The sequence below is a fragment of the Vigna unguiculata genome, chromosome 6 (genome assembly GCF_004118075.2).
Source record: "Vigna unguiculata cultivar IT97K-499-35 chromosome 6, ASM411807v1, whole genome shotgun sequence".
NCBI classification, from domain to species: domain Eukaryota; kingdom Viridiplantae; phylum Streptophyta; class Magnoliopsida; order Fabales; family Fabaceae; genus Vigna; species Vigna unguiculata.
Window position 1 is genome coordinate 28,224,053 of NC_040284.1, and position 20,554 is coordinate 28,244,606.

Genomic DNA, 20,554 nt, shown 5'->3' on the forward strand with positions numbered 1-20,554 from the left:
AGAATATTGGTGTAGTGTTGCTTTTATAGTGTTCTTTTGCTTTTCTTCTGTTTGCTTGTTGCTTTTGCTTTCTGCATTGTTAAGCTGTGGATTACTGGATCAAGTAATCATAATGAGATTAAACAATTTGACATTATCAATCTTATTCCAAAAAATTGTGCATAAATTGGCTATGAACTCCATATAACCGAGAGCTAGACTCTTACTCGTGAATAAAAAATGAAGTACAATAGTTTGGAAGCACTAATCACAATATTTAACGTTAGATTAATCTAGTTACTTTTAACGTAACCGAGTTTTTAAAAACTGGTAGTTCAAAAATTGTTAATCAAATTAAAGCAGCCTTCACTAATTAATCCGTACTGTTGAAAATAATTCGATCGATATATTATATGAAGAAGCTATCAACTTTCATTTTTTGTACTTATTTCTATCTTTTTAATTGATTTTTCCACTTTTGAGGCTACAATTTCTTTTGGGTCCAAAATGATAATAGTCCAAGTACAAAGAACGAATTAAAAAGCTGGCCCAGATTCGGAAATTCAACTGGCCTGCGACTTAGGAAATAATGGAACAGGCCTAAAGAAAAAGGAAATAACAAAAGCAATCTGAAGACACTGGAGACAGATGCAATCGAATGGGCTTTCAAAGATTTTGGACAACACAGAATAAAACTCCAAGCCCACTGGAAAAATAGTTTAATTGTTGCTGAAGAAAAAAATAGCGATGACGGATATTATCACACACCGTCTATCTTACCATTCACCACCTCCATGCCCACATCAATAGAGACACCGTCATCATCACTCACATCACTAGGGTTTTGAACCAAACAAAAATAATTTTATGTTGGAATTAAACTACAAAACCATTAAAAAATTACGTCCATGAATCCCAGCTATTAATTATTTTATTGATATATCAAATATTAAAAAATGAACAGGATTAAGTTATTTAAGTGCTATCATGTAGTGTATGTATATTTATATACACATATTTATATAATTGTGGCAATAGCAGTGCCATGCATCCAATGCCACTGAAAACTATATTATTAGTTCACGACATTTTCTCCCTTGCGGCTGAGAAAAGAGACCAAAAAACTCATCAAAACACGAAAACACGTGACATCAGAGCTGGCCAACAAAACCAAGTGAATCAATGAAAACAATATTAATTTTGGATAATTTGTATTGAAACAAATAAAACAAATTCGACTTATTTAAAATTAAAATTAGTCAAAACATGATAATGCTTTACTTAAGTGAACACTCTTATAGATTTATTAAGAAGTGTCAACAATAAATATATAGACCAGTGAATCTTACTATATATATATATATATATATATATATATATATATATATATATATATATATGAGATGAAATGTTTAGCAGTTAATTAATTGGATTTATTGAAGATGAGGGAAAAATAATTGTAATGTGAAAGGTATCAATAGGTGTCTAAAGAGCGTACGCAAGAAATAGCTGTCATGATGCCGTTCGCCGCATGGCTCTCTCGCAGAGCTTTTCCTCTTCACTGTGTGCAATTTGGTCTGCTTATTTTCTACAATCCCTGCTGTCACAACCTAACCTCTCACCATATTTCTACGTCAACACAAGTAAGCCACGTGGGGCAGGATCTAATCGTCAACCCTAACCTTCTCTTCCTTTTTATTACTAACATCTCTCTCACCATCAATAATTCAACTCAAATTACTCTTTAAATAATTCCACGCTTTTATTTATACTAATTTTGAAATTTAAGATTTCACCTTGACCTAACGCTGAGTATAGAGTGAAGTGTATGAATGTGCGATACGTACGTCATTGACTATTTCCCTTATTATATATATACATAACACTCTATATTTCTCGGAAAATAAAACCTATATATTACCTGCATTTGCTGACCAACGACCAACCATGTCTGACTAATTATGCTCATCACAACAATTTTTCCTTTCCAAAAAATTAAAGTTGCACTTAACAACAACTTGTAAGCTCATCAGGTCCCTCAAATTGAACGCTTTGAATTCAAGAATTATTACGTCTAGTGGTTTGAACTTGCGTTCTGCTGCTTTTAATGAACCTCCTCCAGTACTATACTACTGCTACTCTCTATCTATGAACGTTGTAAATTTTTTAAGGTGCGTGCTCCTTTTTTCTACGTCGGCATTCGCCACTGTATGTATATATAATATAACCATGTGCCAAACGTCTGGTTTCGTTGATAAAACTATATTAATTGTAAGCTTCTTTTTTTTTTCTTCGTTGTGTTAACCTTTTCAGATGGTTTAGGAAAACAATTTCTACACGGGATTGTATTTTCTCCCTCGGCAGCCTCATGGATCTGTTTGCGAGAGATACTTTTCTTTGGGCGTTGGAAATAATTTGAACGCAGACATTTCACTCGGCTACTGTCTGCAAATCGATGCAGACAAAGCCATGCGTGGACAATATTATCCGCTGTCGGGTTCACAGTCCAACCCACGAGTTTCGCTATTTAATTATAATATTAAGGATACAAAATAAAAACAAATAAAAAACCAATTATTATAGTTCAATATGACTGCCAAAAATGAATTTGGAGAAAGGACGTTGTTCTTTTTCATTTTTGTTGTCGTTTTGGATTTGTGTGAATGTAGAGAAAATGTTGTGGGATCCACTACGACAATGCCTCCCTTGTCCCTTCTCATGTGATCTACGTAGAAAGCCAGCTGGAGACACAAATTTGACCATTTTACATCTCCCATCCAATATTTCTATTTCATGTGTTTTCAAATCAGCCTTATAATAACAAAAATTTGAAGTCATTGAAATGGTTGCTTTAATTGTATGTACTCTAATAATGTATCAATAATATAATAAAATGAAAATTAATTTAATGGATATTTTATTGTTTTCTTGTAATAATTTTGACCTTTTTATGTGTTAGGATTTACAGAGATGTTTCATCGAGAATATACAACACCAATGAGATCTGAGTCCAACCACATAAGTTATTGACACAACTCTCAACTCAAAACCTTAAGACGATGTGTTTATGGGTTGGTTTTTATCCTTATAATGCTCTATTTTCTCATTTCTAGCCAATGTGGGACTTAGACTCACACTTGGATTACTAACATTATGAAGTCAACTTTTACATATTTATTGAAACTATTTATTTAGATTAATAAATTATTTGGAAATAAAATCAAATATGAAAAGTGATATATACATTTATATTATTTGGCAATTAATTTTATTAGAATTTTTAAATTCAATCAATTTAATATATATATATATATATATTAAACTTAATTTATAGCTTCAAATTGAGTAAATTAATTATAGTTAGCTTAATTACAAATTTTTTTTCAGATATAGTTTATAAACATATTTTATTTAGATACGATTCAATGTGGCTTTAAAAATTAAAAATCAATTTAAAATAACACTTTCCTTTCAAAGTCAAAATAAATCTAACACTACTAATTAATTATAGTAAATTTTTGCTTTTTGAACTTTTGGCCCACTATAAATATTCAATTTATTATATTGTTAGTACTAATATAAAAATTGCTTAAAATTTAGTTGTTAAGTAAATATAAATACTTGTTCCCCATCTTCCTATTCTTTATATAGTTTTGAGGTGTAGAAACTTATAGGGAAAGATTAAGCTAATGGCATAGGAGTTAGTGGAAGATGAAGAATTACTGTTGTTCTTTTCTTTTTTTCTTCAAGAATGAAAAAAAAAAGTTCTTTGAGCTGTCACTTTTAATAATACAAACTACATATATTTTTATAAACAGATCAACACATAAAAACAACGTAATCATAGAATAAATTAAGATAAAAAAAATTGTTAAAACAATTACAATGGTAATGACTTGATCAATTAATTAAAATTTGTCCCACAATGTAACTTGGCAGCGGTTGAGAATTTCCTGGACAACAATCAATAATAAAACAAAATCAAACTATCGGTCAAAATATAGAAAAAGGCCATAACTCCATGTGAACTGAGACTCAATTAGGGAAGAAGCGAAACTACAAGTTTAAAAGTTGGATTTTGTTTGTATTTTTTTTTTTTGAAAAAGTTAAATAAGAAATAAATATTTTTGTTATGAAAATATTTTAAAGCAGCTCTAAATCTGTTTCTATTATTCGAGGAGGATGACCAATTTTTTTATATTTACATACACGTTTATATGTTTCCATTATCCGGTGAGGGTAAGCAATTTTTATTTATTTTATATGCATGCACGTTGTTTATTTTAGGAATCTTCCTCTTAATGGGGAGAGAAGTAGGTTGAATATTATATTATATTATTTTTATATATATTACAAATTTCCAGATTCAGAAATTAGTTTTTTTTTTTAAATTTAAATTAATTCATAACAGACAACTTATAGAGAAGTTTTTTTATTAATTCCTTAAATAATGTCACATTATTATTTTGTTAACTTTTATCTTTAATTTTTATTATTTGATTTACTTTGTTTGATAAAGAAAGATGGTATTAAATCATAAACAGCTAAACTTTTATGTGAAATCTACGTGTCACATGTGTCTGGAAAGAATTTTCTGCTTTATGCGTTAAACATACCTTCACAAAGAAAATGCAAAGTAGAAAGTAAATTAGGCAGATGAGAAAAGAAGTATTTTCTTTTTTCGTCAACAAATACATATTACTTTTCATTGGTCACATATATTTCACTTTCTATTCAAATAATTTTTTTTTCATTTTCATATCACTTTTCCCACAAGCGAATAATAAAATTCTCTTTCGAACTTCTTTTATTTTATTGGTTACAAATGAAGATAGGAGAAAGGTGATATGAAAATGTCTCTTTCAATGTAATTATTTTTAGAGTAATATACATAATCGAAATAATGAATTATAGAATATGAGATTTAAGTGTTGAAAGTGGTTAGTCAACGTTCAATGGACGTTGTCTTTCCATTAATGTGGTTATGTTCAATGGTTTGAAGGTGATTAATATTTTGGGGCAAAATTGAAATTTTAGTTTGAAAGAAGGACTCTGAGTAGTCAAGGTAAAGAAAGGAAGCTTGGCTCGTGTGTGCTCTTTTTCCTTTGTCTGGTAACATCAAGAATTGCCTTTTCCCCCCTAACTTGAGCCATTTTTCAAAAGAAGTATTAAAGGCAATTTGAAAGAGACCAAAGCAAAAGAACGACGTCGCAAGGAATTGAAATTTGTTGATGCATGGAAGCAAGAAAAAGTTGTCTGTACGGATACTCTATATTAAACTACTATTTTCTCTTTCTAATTACCATTCACAAACAATTACATGCTTTGGGGAATAAAACGGTTGAGAAGGTAACCTCGTGTTAATGGTTTCCTCTGTCATAATTTGTGGATTTTAATTTCTATTTAAACTTTAAAAAATATTCCGGGTGTAAAATTCATCTAATCGACTATTAATCTTTATAAAATCGAATGAAATTTATTTTAATAATCTTAAATTTGATTATTATTATTGCGAAAAATTTTATGTTTTTAAAATGACTCCTCATGGGATCATATTACACCAGTGATTATTTGGAAGTAATGTAATTCAACCGTGTAAACTTATTTTAAAAATTTAAAATTTATGAAACTAAAATAATGTTTTAACGGTTAAAATTAAAGTTAATCATATTTGAAAAAAATTGTATTGAAAATATCTACTAAAAGTATTGAAAACACATGAGATTATAAAACTTAACATAAAGACAAATATTGTATAAAAAGAACATAAAATAAAAATTCTAACTTAGAACTTAGAACGTTCGTAACTAAAATTGAACGATAAAATATGTAAAATATTCGAGGGTTAAATATGTTTTTGATATTTCAAATTTTAGTTAAAATTATAATTATTTTTTTTTTAAATTTTGAATCAATTTAGTTTCTCATATTTAGAAATGCTTGAATTAAGTCTTTTAAATAATTTTTTTTAAATTTTATTTAAAGTTTTAAATGTATGTCTCAGTTAATATTGAAGGAAAAACGTGTCAAACAATATAACTAAACTAAAATACAATAATAAAATGTGTTTAAAATATCAAATAAATTTAATAAAATTTTATTAAAAGGACTAAATTCATGCATTTAAAAAGTTGAGAACTAAATTAATTTAAGATCTTTAGAAAAAATTAATTATAATTTTAACTAAAAATTGAAGGATAAAAACATAATTAACCCAATATTTAAATTACAAGCAGAAGAAGAAGAAATATGCATATAAATATAAAAAAAAAGTTCATATTAAAACAATTCACAAATATAACATTTTAAGATTTTGGATTGATGTTGTTTTAATTGTTTATATGAGTTTATTTATTATTTAATGGTGTAAGATTTTCTAGACGTCTCTGCTCAAGAAATCTAACAATAGTTTCACAATTGATGATTCATCTTAGTGATGATTTCAAATATAGAGTCGGTGAATAATTTTGAAGTTTTACAATTTTTTACATTATCTTTTGTTTAAGAAACAAGCGTTTGTTGCGAAACGAATCACTTTAAAATTTTATTTTATTAAGAGCTTACTTTTTTTAGTACCTGCAGTGTAATTTGTACAGTTAGTGAGATATTGTGACCATTACTTTTGTCTTCTCATCTCTCAATAATTAATCGATTTTTTTTTTCTCTCATATCTTTTTTAACTCGTTAAAGAGATTTCATTAGCGAGTTAGAGAAAATTAGGGAGGCAAAGGATGACTTAATTTAGGAGTTGTACATGGAAAGATGAAAATAATAACCACATCGTTCTTTTAACGACAAAATCAAACAACATAGTTCTTACATAAAAAAATTATTATAAATAATCTGTAACTTTTTTAATAAATATTAATTTAAAATGCTCACTTACATGTAATCACTTAGATTAGATTGGTCCCTTAAGAAAAAAAGAAAGTAGCTATTATCCTTTGCTAAATATGTTTATAAGTCAGAAAATAGTATCTTATTTGAGTGAGAATAAATAAGAAAAGTGTTTTCAATTACTTTTTTTACTTTGATTGTACAATGTAAAAAAAAAAACATTTGATATTAGTTTAAACTATATTTGATGTGGATTTTTTCTTTTACATTTATTATTATTATATATACTCAAAAGATTTTAGAATACAATAATTTTTCTATACATAATTTTAACTTAAATCAATCTTATAAAATTTGTATATATTTATATATTATAAAATTGTTTTATCACAAATAGATGTGAAATTTTGAACACATGTACCCTTTCTCTTAAACACAAAATCTTTCTTTCCTTACTATTGACGCGATTCAGTGACACAATATTCCTCCTTATGTTTAGCATTCTACTTTGTCTTCTGAACCATATAATATTTGCCTGATATATATTTACAAAATCCTCTTATATATTGCTCCCACTTGCATGTTCTTGCCTTCATCATTTCCAACCAAATATCCTCTAATCTGATATACTCATCCTTCTCTCGTTTATGAAATCAAAGAAATATTTTATAATAGAATAAATGGTTGTGTTTTTGAAACATTTTTTATTTTTCATTTTATGCTCTTTTAGTTTAAATTTCACACTATTTTCCTTCTTTCGTTATTCTCTTTCACACGATTGGAGGGAGCTTATCTCCAAAGTTATTAGATAGCAACTTTTTGGTGAGAAGAAGGCAGTGAGGTCACAATTGGTGGAGATATGTGTGAGATAGTCAATGCTAAAGACTGAATGAGTACACACAGTTGAGTATAAAGATTTTTTTTTAGTTAACTTCTAAGCCCGAATTAAATGTCATTTAATCTAATTAGATTAGAGAGTGAAAAAAAAATTATAACAGACCATAAATTTTTATTTGTTAAAAGTGATTCAGTGACCAACATTTTTTGTATTAATTGTGAGACTTTCTTTGTTGCAGTAAAAAATATTCAGCATGGATGTGTGACATCATTGAGAGAAAGTTTCCTGGCTCAGAAGTCTTCAATTCACCTGTTCATTCACTTTGTAACAAATCCCTTTTACTAATTATAAGATTGGACATTAATGGAGTGGTATTTTTGTCCATAAATGGTAAAAACAGTTGTTTTATTTATTTTGTATGGTCATTATAGGAGAAAGAGTGAGGTTCATTGCCTACTTTGCTTTCGATCAGTCACCATCTTTATTCAGTGTATGCACCGAAGAATCCTTGTAAAAGTCTATAACGATCGGTCCAAAATAAGAAAACGCCATAATGTTGTTTGTTGCATCAATTTTTTGAAATATAGGCAAATACTATGCTATCTAAGATTAGGTGATTTGCTACGCATTCAAATTGTGAAAATGTCAATTTCTTGAAATTGGAGGAGGACAGTTTTTCAATTTTAAAATGCTACAACCTAAAGGCACACGACTTCCACCGAATTAAAGACATGAATTTATTAAAATATATACATTTACTTTGATCCGGTAGCTGCATAATATTGAAAATAAGTGAAGAAAAAAAAAATGATTCAGGCTTAGAGAAATATTGTTGATTGTAGCTAGACCAATTCACCTTATTGTATTCGAATTTAACATTGTTTTTTCCTGAGGTACTTGCTGGTTTCTTTGGGTCAACGAATGCATAAAATGGCAAATGATCAATCATGCGAGAAGTTGACGGACGACTCATGCTATTTTCTCCAATGGAGGTTTAGGAAATACAGACTTGTTATCTGACCAATATAACAAATTAAACAATTTAATAAATGATTAATTTATTGACTGCCATCTTCGCCATACAAAACTTAAATCATTAAGCAACTTATTTACTTGCAAATTATCAATTACTTTTGGGTTTTGTTTGTTTGTTTTTTTTTTTCTTCAAAATAAAACTTTGACAGAAGCACCTAAAAGGATGGTCTAAAGGTCTTAAGTTGTATAGGAGTACTTGAAATTCAAATCAGTGTATACATGTGTGGAGTTTTATGATTTTTATAATGGAATATAATTATATGATTGAAGAGATCAGAGATAAAAAAATAATGTGGAGGGAGGGGGTGTGAAGAGAAGAGGAGGGTCCCACAAGTAAAGAGTCAACAAGGTACCGGGGGGTTGGGATCTGAAAGGAGGTGGGTGGGGCCATGTAAAGACTAAGTTACTTGGGCAACCAGTCTTCGGTCACCCTACGACAGAGAGAGAAAGGGAGAGAGAGAGAGAGCCGGGCCGTCAAATTGGTTGACTTGGCTTTTCCTTTATTGTGTTTTGTTGTTGAATTTGTGGGTGTTGAGAGAGAAAAAGAGAAAATTGGATCATTTTCATCACGTGTATCGTTCGCGCACTATTCGGGGGCGGTGGCTCTTTTTCTTCCTCATTTATGAGTCAGTCAAATCCTTTCTTCACGAAACCCAGACGAAACCCCCCGCACGTCGATACTTTTATCCAACACATTTCTTTTTTCTTCACCAATTAAACCTCTTTCCCTTTTCTAAATCAGAGAGAGACAAAGACTGCTACCCCCAGTACTATCCAATATATTGACCCATCGGGTCGGGTTTTCTTTCTTAATGGACCCACGTTCATCCAACAACTTCCACAATTTATTCAATTACCTCGGGATTGCATTTCCATCACGTACTCCTAAATGTGACTATTGTCTTAAAGTACGGATTTCTTGGGAACATATTATTTTAACCACATGAGTTAGTTATAGTAGAGAAAATAGTAAGCAGTAAAAATTTAATGCGGTGATTTTAATTAAGAAAGAATATAATAATTTTGCATGAAATGTTATTGGTATGAGAGAGAAGAGATGAAATCCGGGGCGGGTTGTGAGGTGTGAACTGGAGAGGTGGACTGGGTATGAACTGTGGGCGGGTACGTGGTGGAGAATTAGACATTGTCCAGGATGACGCACCATCTGGCGCAATAATTTGCTACATTTTTCACAAATCTCCAATTTCATTTCCATTTGGTCCACGCTCCTTCTATCCCCCAACTCTTTTTATACCCAACCCCATTGCACTGGACAAAGACTTCATTTCCTGATACCATTCCTCTTACCCCTCTCTCTCTCTCTCTGTAGTTTCCTTCATTTCTATTTCTTTCTCCCTTGTTGTGCTTGTTTTATGGACAAAGGATGGGGACTCACCCTTGATACCTCTTCCTCGCAATCTCTCTCATTATTACCTTCCAAACAGCCTTCCACTTCTTTAACCAAACTCACCGGCGACACCATGTTCCCTCTCCTCGGATTCCCCGTCAACCTTAGCCGCCCCGCTGCCAAGGACGACGAACACAACCGCAAAGTCCTCGGTGAAGTCGACTTCTTCTCTGATAGACTCACCAAACCAACATCCCCACCCTCCCACGACCACCACGTTAAACCCAACATCGTCAAGAAGGAAATTGTTGAAACACCTCTCCACGTTAATGTAATTAACCTCCCTAAACTACTTTTTTCTTTCTTTCTTTCTTTTTTATTTTTTCCCCGGATTATTTATTACTTTCTGCTTCTAAATCACTATTTCTCTCTCTCTAGACTGGTTTACAACTCCTTACTGCTAACACCGGGAGTGACCAATCCACCGTCGATGACGGGGTTTCATCGGATGCAGAAGATAAGCGAGCCAAAACCACTGAGGTACATATATTTTTATTTTATTCATAAATCCTATTAATAAATGTCGTGTTTGTGGTTATTTAAGTTTTCATTATTTGTGAAATTGATATATATTTGTTTGTTTATTCAGCTTGCGCAGATGCAAGTGGAACTTCAACGCATGAACGCAGAGAACAAGAAGCTGAAAGAGATGCTAAGCCATGTGACCGGTAACTACACGGCCTTGCAGATGCATCTCATGACATTAATGCATCAGAACCAGCGGACAGTGAACACAGAAAATGAGGTACTTATAAATTAAATTTACAAATAGTTTTCTTGAATTGCCCTACCTTTTTTTAATAATTATAGTGAAGAGACTGAAACTGCTTTGCCATACAGTGAATAACACGGTTACTGTATGATTTTATTTTGCTTACGTAAACGATCTGGGTTGGATTTGGAACATGTTAATAATAATGTTGAAATTCAGGTTGTTCAGGGAAAGGCCGGGGATAAAAATGATGGTGTTGGTGGAGGAAAGGTTCCAAGACAGTTCCTTGATATAGGTCCAAGTGGCGCAGCCGAAGCAGATGACCAAGTGTCTGACTCTTCTTCCGATGAGAGAACACGATCGAGCACACCTCAGAACAATAATATTGAAGTTGGAACGAGAGACGGTGCGAGAAATGTTAATGCCAAAAGAGAGTTGGGTAGGGAAGAGAGCCCAGACTCAGAATCCCAAGGTTGGGCTACTAATAAGCTTCAGAAAGTTAACCCTTCCAATGCTATCGATCAATCCACTACAGAAGCCACAATGAGAAAAGCTCGTGTCTCAGTTCGTGCCCGATCAGAAGCTCCCATGGTACGTATATCATACTATATATACTATGTTTTATGAATTCATTAATTAATTTACAAACCATTAAAGCCAGCGATGACTAGTAAATTGCTTCTCTAACTCAATGGATCGTTGTTGCAGATAAGCGATGGGTGCCAATGGCGAAAATATGGACAAAAAATGGCCAAGGGGAACCCATGTCCTCGAGCATATTATAGATGCACTATGGCAGTTGGTTGCCCAGTTCGCAAACAAGTGAGTTTTTCTGATTGATCAATTTATATATAGTACTATTATCAACAAGATCTATTAACTATGTATTAAGTGTCAATCATTGTGGTCAAAACTAATAGAAATTTCTTGCTCTTTATTAGGTTCAACGTTGTGCCGAGGATAGAACAATTTTGGTTACAACTTATGAAGGTACACATAACCATCCACTTCCACCAGCAGCTATGGCCATGGCGTCAACCACTACAGCTGCTGCTAGCATGTTACTCTCAGGGTCAATGTCCAGTGCAGATGGAATAATGAATCCCAATTTGCTAGCCAGAGCAATTATTCCTTGCAATTCTAGCATGGCAACACTATCAGCTTCGGCGCCATTTCCAACTGTGACTTTGGACCTCACACATAACCCGAACCCTTTGCAATTTCAGAGAGCAGCTACCCCATTCCAAGTGCCCTTCCTCCAAGGGCAGCCTCAGAACTTTGGGTCCGGAGCCACCCCAATTGCACAAGCACAAGCTCTTTATAATCAATCGAAATTCTCTGGTCTTCAACTGTCTCAGGAAGTAGGTTCCTCCCAGTTGGCCGCACAAGCCTCTAGACCACCCTTACAGCCTAGCCAGCAACCCTCGTCGGCTGATACAGTCAGTGCCGCCGCGGCCGCTATCACCGCCGATCCAAACTTCACCGCCGTCCTCGCCGCCGCCATCTCCTCTATCATAGGCGGTGCTCATAATGCAAACAATAACACCAATAACAACAACAGCACAAGCAGAACTACCATTAGCAGCTTTTCAGGAAACTGAAGCCTTTTCCTTATCGTTCCATTTTTTGGTTAATACTATATTATTCCTTAAACTTTGTATTTTTGTACATGGGTATAAGGGAAAATGACACCGTAAATGTTCATATTCTTATTAGACCATGTCTTGGGAGGGAGGGATATATTAGATCAGAAAATGTTTAATTTTTTTGTACCATTTGTTTTCCTTTGAATAATGTTGTATATTTGATTCAAAAAAAATTCTGGGGAGTAAATAGACAGGGCAAATGAAGAATCGTCTTTTATCTTCTTCCTTTGTCATGTGGTTATGTTTTGTTTTCCATCTTGGCCAGCATGGTTTGTGACAATATCGAAAACAACCTAGATGGTAACCCATCCGAAAAGAACAAAAAAGAAAAGAATAAAAAGAAAAAAATTGATACGCTAACAGCCAATATTGAACGTGTTGCGAGGAATATTCGGATTTTCCCATTGGTCAAGAAATACGGCCATTACTCTTGATATGACACGTAAATGACCAGTTGTTGGATGGGAAGTAGTAATTGATAGGTGGACTTTAGCAAACGCAAGTGAGTTTCTTGGCAACTTCGTGTGCCCTGGGTGTAGGTGTAGAGGAGAGTAATTGAAATAATGAAGTGAGTAATAAATTAATAATGGGGTCAACTTAATAGTAATGTATGTGGTGGAAATGGGAAAAGTTGGATACAATTTTTGACTTTGTGTGGATGGACGTGGCGTCCACGTTAAGGGCATTGGACGAATGATGTTAGAGTATTTAAAACTAGGAATGGAGACAGACATGTCAGCTTGTTGGTGTGTTTGAGCACTTGCACGCACCGTACTTCACACACCGTACAAATGGGTCTTCATCACCTTTTATTTGACTCTATCCAAACCAACGGGTGACTTGCGTGATTGGTGAATCACCCAACCATATGTAACCAAAGATAATATTTTCTTTTCTATCAAACACTTCCATACACCACCATGTGCTTCCATGTGAAGGAGGAGACTATTTTTGGATTTCCGATCAACTCCTTTTCCTTCACCAACCCTAACACGGATGCAAGAAAAGTATGTGTTCCAGAAAGATGCACTGCATCCATGATTGAAGTGCTTATATTCACTTACTTTCTCTATAACTAACTATAAGGGATACCATTTTTACCATTTTTTGGTATACAGAACATAGTGAGCGTAACGTGGGTGGGAGCATTTGAGTCAATTTCAATGACTATCGAGGATAACATTTTTTAATCATGCCTGATTCAATGATTTATACGAGTATAATGAATGTACAATAAAAAATATTTCTACTTGATAAAAAAATTAACTACAAAACAATGACTTCCTTTCAAAGTATGTGTAATAAATTATGACGCGTGATGGTGTAAATTTTATATTTCTTAAATTATAGTTTACTTTTATTTTAGAGGAAGAGTTACGTTGACTAATCAATACATTGTTGTTAGAATCAATGAAAAAAAAAAACACATTATTGTCATTACATGCGAACTGAAGCACAGATAACAAAACACGAAATAAAACAAAATAAAAATGATATTTTTATTTTAAATACTTTAGTGCACACTAATTATATATATAGATTTACGTTGAGTAAAAAGTGTTGTAATTAAGAATTAAATTGAATTCACTTGTGAATGGCATTTTCGCAGTTGAGTTGATAAGAAAATTAAAAATTAAAAATAAAAAGCATAATTAAAAATATAAGATAATAAGTTCTGGTTCAACTTCATATATAATATGTCCTATTATATTGCACTTCCAATAGAAAATTTAATGTCAAAAGATAAATAACTATCTTTTGAAAAAAAAATGTTATTTTCATAATATAAGTGATAAAATATATCATTGCATTTTATCTCATGTTTTATAATTTGATATGTTAAATTTGTAGATCAATTCATGAATTTGATCATGGTTCACGAATTTGTTTGACTCACTTTGTCATCCTAATTCATACAACACTTATAATAGCAAAATTTTTATATATGGAGCATTTTTGACATTTTACATCAATTTTAGACTCACTTAATTTAATTAATGCCTATTAAAACATAAACTAATGTAATAAGACAAAAACAAATAGTAAAGATTTAGCTTAGTTATTATGATACAAAAATTAATTAGAAAATTTTATTGAGAAATATCGTGTACTTGTATATTTGAATAAAATGTCTTAAAAAAAATCAACTATCAAAATTATTCTATTTAAATTCTTGAAGAAAAAGAAAAGTAACAATGAGAAGAAAAAATATTGATATATTTAAATAAAGTTATTCTCTTACATTGGTATTGGAAACAAAATTTAATAGTAATTTATTAGCATGAGCATGGATTAGGAGTGTGTTGTGAGTATGTGGGTTCATAGGTTTCATGTGAGGCGTCAAATCAAGTCACCTTAGTCTCGTGATGCTCCGAAACATGTCATCGTATCCCATGTTCATTGCATATGAATTATTATGATTGTTTATAGCTAGCAACTTCTTTCAACATTCTTTGTCTTTATCTCCTATATACCAGAACCCTTCGGTTTTATCTACACTCACCATTTCAATTTGTCTTTTTGCATCTTTTGCGCGTCCTTTCTTTTCCAAATTTTAACATGAAGCATCTTCTTCAGGAAGTTTCTTCTGTATCTCTCTCTATTACAAATTTTATTCCTAATCATTATTCCCTTACATAACTTTGTTCTTTTTATTATATATCATCAATACTTTATTCTTTTATTATTATTTCATATAACATACATACAATATTTACATAATCATTTGAATTAATTACTTCACTTTTGTCGATAGAAAAACTTACTTCATTTCTTTATTTATATTTTTTATCGAAGAAAATATATATAAACATGCTCATTTATTATAATAAATATCACTTATTAAATATTGTTGTCATTAAAAAAATATTTTAAAATGAAATATTACTAAAAATTATAATAGTTAAAAACGTAACTAGGAGGAGATAAATTAGTTGAGAAAGATTTTTTTTTTAAGTTTCAAACAAACTTTGTTTAAAATTATTGATAGCAAAATAATTTTAATGCAGTTGGGCAATGAATACTAAAAACAACATAGATAAAGAATAATAAGAAAAACAAAATTTAAGAATTTTTATATTGATCTACGTCAAGTTAATTCAAATAAAAGGTGACTTTCCATTATAATGCTAAATTTTACTAATTACAAAAACACACATGTAACTAGAACAAAATATATAAATCATTCCTTAAATTACTTTTAAGAAGATCAATTACCTATGCTAACCCACCAGGCTCTAGTGCATATTATAAGAACAAAAATTTATAACAATTCATTGGTATCTCAGAGCTATTCAATTTTAATAATAAATGGTTAATAATTCACAAACACTTTTAAATGGTGCATCGGTAAATAAACTTTATCTTTCTGTTGGAGAAAATGATTTATTTTTAAATTATAATGAAATTTTTTGTTGAATATGTTGAAGAGAGGATTTGAGAAATAGTGGCAAATTATTTTTTTAAACCCACTAAAATTATTGATAATGTTGTGGTTTTAGAAAAAAAAAAATCTCTATGGACTCAAATAAAAACACTCAACTATTGTAATTTCTATCAAATATTATTAGATAAAAAACTCAATTATTTTTATTATAACTAAAATTAAATTATATATTAAGTTTTAATACAACATATTCCATACCAGCGAACTAGTAGTTTCTCCTTAAGTTTGTTTGTTTATAAGTTATCAAATAATTTTAAATTGATATACTTTTTTTATAAATAATATATTTCTCCATACTTTATAAAATAGTTCAGTAACGTATGTCTTTTTAGTATAAATAAATAGTCATATGAACTTTAAATAGTCAAATCCAGTTTTAAAGAATTATTTTTAATCAAGTTTAATTTTGATTTAGGTTCTCTCCAATCTTAAATAAAAAACTGATCAGTGAATTTAAAAAAAGTTTTAGTAAGTCATCCTCAATATCCATTTTTGAGGATAAGTTGAAAAAAAATTAAAATTATTATATAGAGATAAAATAATGAGATATTTCGATTAATTTATATATATTTTAATTTTTGTTATCTTTGTATGTTATTATTGTGAGTATGAAGTCTTAGATGGGTTATCTTTCCCAGCCCATTACACAATTTATGTTTAGAGGGCCTATCAAATTAACCAAGTAGGCTGTTTCTTGCTGCACCTCGTTTTTTCTTCCTGCATCTCATAAAACTCTTCAACTCCGAATTATCCTTCATTAAAACTATAATAAAAACATAAATGTTACTTCTGCACCACAATTTTTAATATTTTCCAATTTCTGCAGTAGAAAGGTATTTCAAAATTTCGAAATACACTTCATAGACATTTCATAATGAATTAAAACAAATACGTTTTGATTGTATAATATATAAGGTATTTTTAGATGTGAAATTTTTTGAATTATATAATTTAGAATGCATTTAAAAACAAAATTACATTTTAGAATACGCATTTTGAAAGGTATTTTCAAATTCATAAAATCTTCCAAAATAAATATTCTGAAATGCATTCAAAAAGTAAATTCTGGAATGTTGATTCTGAAGCATATTTTCAAATCCATAAATATGTTTCAGAATATATTTAAAAAATGAATTTAAAAAAATTATATTTTAAATTGGTGAATCCAAAACTTTACTTTCTATGAAATTTTGGTTAATCCAAAAGTATTTTATAATTCAGAACATACAATGAAGGTCATTTCCAAAGGAGGCTCCGGTTACTTTTGCATTAAGGGGATTTCTTTCTATACTTCGAAAATTTCTTCTACAACTCCAAATTTTTTCTAAATCTCAGAAATACTCTTTGATTATTCTAATAAAATCACGTAAATCACAAATTTAAAATTACTTTTTGTTGATTTTTGATAAAGAATACTTCCGAAACCAACTTTATATATATATATATATATATATATATATATATATATATATATATATATATATATATATATATATTTGGTGTATATACTTTTAAAAGTCGATTTCCATTCCAAATTTTAAATTTTTCTAAAAGTATCTTTATTGAAAGTCGACATCTAGATATAATTTGGAAGTATAATCTGCGTTGTTGTGATTAAATGATCAAAAGATAATTTTAAAGGTGCAGAAAGAAATCACCTTGCATTAAAGGCTCCCAAAGCATGTTGTCTTGTCCATTGTCATCTGATTTGCTATTCTAATCAGTAAATAGTTGTATTTTACTATAGTTTCTAATTTGCGGTGAAGAGAGAACGAAGGATGAAGCATTTTTAAGTTTTTATTAATTTTTTAAACAGGGATAAAATGAGATTTATGAGTTTTATGAGAGTGAAGAAAGAAAAAAACGAACGTACAGGAACAAAGAGTCATACTTTGAAAAACTTTCAAATATAGAACATACACTTATTACCACTAATATGAATGACTAATATAAACTAAAATAGATCGAGAATAATTAATTTCACACTAAATTCATATATATATATATATATATATATATATATAATCAGAATCTAACAAGTTATTTGACATTGATATGAATATTCAATAACATATTTAAGAAATTTAATTATTAAACTTAAAATAGGTATAACGGGTAGAAACATTTTGTTAGTGTTAAAAGAATATATGATAATGAATAATATGTTATGTGTCATTTGGTTAGTCGGTCAAGGAGAGTCGTGTGATAATATTTTTTGTAAGTACTAACATTCTCTATATCATTCCTACAAATAAATGCACAATGTACCTCTTCCAGTTGTCATCAATAGAATTGTTTATATAATTTCTTTTTTGTTCTTTATGCAAATTATGTGTCATGTCAACCGGCTAACTTAACTTCATGTAAATTTGATCCTAATTGTTATTAATTAGACTGTCCACATGATTCCTTCTTAGTCCTTTATACAAGTTATATGTCACGTCAGGCGACTAACCAAACGACACAACTAAAACTCAGTTAACTAATTAATTAACATACACAAATCAATAATTAGGATTAGATAATAATAGACTGACCCTAATCACATACTCATAATAAAAATTATAAATATAGAAAAATATATACTTATTGAAACTTTTATATTACATTAATTACAATATTTATTATTTTAACTGATGAAACCCACCCCAATTTAACATAAGAATACCTTAAACATGGATTCACCGACCGATTGACAAACAAGCAACAGAACAATAAACCGGAAGAATTCAAAAATTATTTAAATAGGCATCTGACATCTACACCCAAAACAAATAGCTTTACTTATAAAGGCAAGCTCATTATGAGAAATAATTTCACAATATATTTTCTTTCATTAGCGCTTACAGGTAGCCCGTCTGCAAATTTTATTTAGTCATTTTTTTCTCAAAATATGATGTTTAACATGATTTATTGGCAAAATTAGGCATTAAAAGTAAAATTGTTGCATAAATGATTGGTAAACTGTAAAAGAATTTGTTTGTTGATGAGTGTTTGTTATGGCAAGCTCACTAAAGTGGGTTCCTACTTGTAATCCCATCACATTCCCTTTCTATTGTTTGCAACTTGACACTCTGTCTTTGCTTCTTGGCAATGTCTTCAACACTTACTTCACCACGTTACCTTCTACTCCATGCTTTTTTTGCTCTTTCGTTTTTCCCACTCTTTCTTCAACTTCCCTTTCATTCTTTCCCACTATATATATTCTTCTATTCATTCAAAAATACCACTCCATAAAACAAAACATTGATTTGACACCTTCCTTAGTTTTTCTTAATTTGATGATGTCTTATCCCCTCTCATTAATCATTGCGTTCATGCTTGCAAGTAGCACTCACCAATGCTTATAGGAAAAAAAAGTCTAATTATTGTTTCAATTATAAAGAAACTTTTTTTAATCAACTTTATTCCTGCTCTTGCCTGTTTCATCAATGGGTTGCTTCGTAGGATGTTCTTAAATTTGGCTTTTGTGAATCAAATTTTTAAATGAACCTTACACTCTTAAATGAATTCGACTCACTTTAATTGAATTAATTAAAATGTAATATAAATTGGAGATGATAAGAATCTCATTCTGAAATATGAAAATCAATTATGTACTTGTGATGCTTATTTTAGATGAGGACGAAATAACACTAAAAAAAAATTAATGTAGCTTTTAAAGTGTTTTGCACAGCTTAGCCACTTTTAAGATATATAAATAAATGGAAAATGTGAGAATAGGTACATATATAGTTAAGGATTTATCTATACGAAATTCTCCATAAGTATTTTTCAAAGAAAAAAATGAGAAGAAATATCATATACTAAAATTATTTTAAGCAAAAGTTAAAAACAAAAGTTCAGATAAATTAAATGAAGAAATTTCTAGAAGAATAACTCATGAATAAACTAATTTTAGTTTATATAAAAGTCTTTTTTATTTTTTATTTTTTATGGAGAATTTAAGAAAACACTCATCTAAATAAATTTTCAATTAAGAAAGATAACATCCTTAATCCCATAAAAAATAATTCTATTATTTAATTAACAAGAAAATCAACAACCGCGTTAATGTGAATAAGTTTAATATTTTCTTTCCAATCATATACAAATACACTATAGTTATCCTGATTTTTTTTTTATATTAAATGATAAAGATATTATATATCTCCTGTTTTTATTTATATTGATAGAGATATCATATATTTTTTCTCCTTCTATTATTGCTTGTGATACTTGTGCTTTTGCCAAACAAAAACATCTGAAATATTCTTCCAGCACGAGTAAATCTCTACATTTTTTTGAACTTATCCATGTTGATATTTGGGGTCCGATTTCCGTCTCTTCCATTGATGGATACAAGTATTTTTTGACTATAGTTGATGATTATAGCAGATTTACTTGGATTCTTTTTCTTAAAAATAAAATAGAAGTCAGATCTCTTCTTCAAGGCTTTATTAATTTGACAGAAAATCAGTTTTCTTGCAAGCTCTGCTGATCACTCTCTCTTTGTGAAGAAATCTACCTCTGATATTACTGCTTTATTGGTTTATGTCGATGATGTGGTTCTCACTGGCAATAACATTGCTAAAATTAATACTGTAAAAGCTCATCTTCATTCTAGATTTCATATTAAAGATCTTGGCCCTATCAAGTATTTTTTGGGCCTTGA

The 20,554-nt window shown here is 30.1% G+C and overlaps 1 protein-coding gene across 1 annotated transcript; it reads left to right on the forward strand.

Moving 5' to 3' along the window:
* Positions 1 to 9,957: 9,957 nt before the first annotated feature.
* LOC114188682 (probable WRKY transcription factor 31) lies at positions 9,958 to 12,683 on the forward strand. The gene is made up of 6 exons (XM_028077274.1): positions 9,958 to 10,368; positions 10,476 to 10,577; positions 10,687 to 10,842; positions 11,029 to 11,400; positions 11,518 to 11,631; positions 11,751 to 12,683. The coding sequence occupies exons 1-6, from the start codon at positions 10,063 to 10,065 to the stop codon at positions 12,408 to 12,410; spliced, it is 1,710 nt and encodes a 569-aa protein (XP_027933075.1). The 5' UTR covers positions 9,958 to 10,062; the 3' UTR covers positions 12,411 to 12,683.
* The last annotated feature ends 7,871 nt before the right edge of the window (positions 12,684 to 20,554 follow it).

Excerpts from the sequence above, each read along its gene's own strand:
- LOC114188682 (XM_028077274.1), top strand. The coding sequence starts at position 10,063 with ATGGACAAAGGATGGGGACTCACCCTTGATACCTCTTCCTCGCAATCT. Across the intron at positions 11,401-11,517 it reads CCCGATCAGAAGCTCCCATG|ATAAGCGATGGGTGCCAATG; the intron begins GTACGTATATCA and ends TCGTTGTTGCAG. Across the intron at positions 11,632-11,750 it reads GTTGCCCAGTTCGCAAACAA|GTTCAACGTTGTGCCGAGGA; the intron begins GTGAGTTTTTCT and ends GCTCTTTATTAG.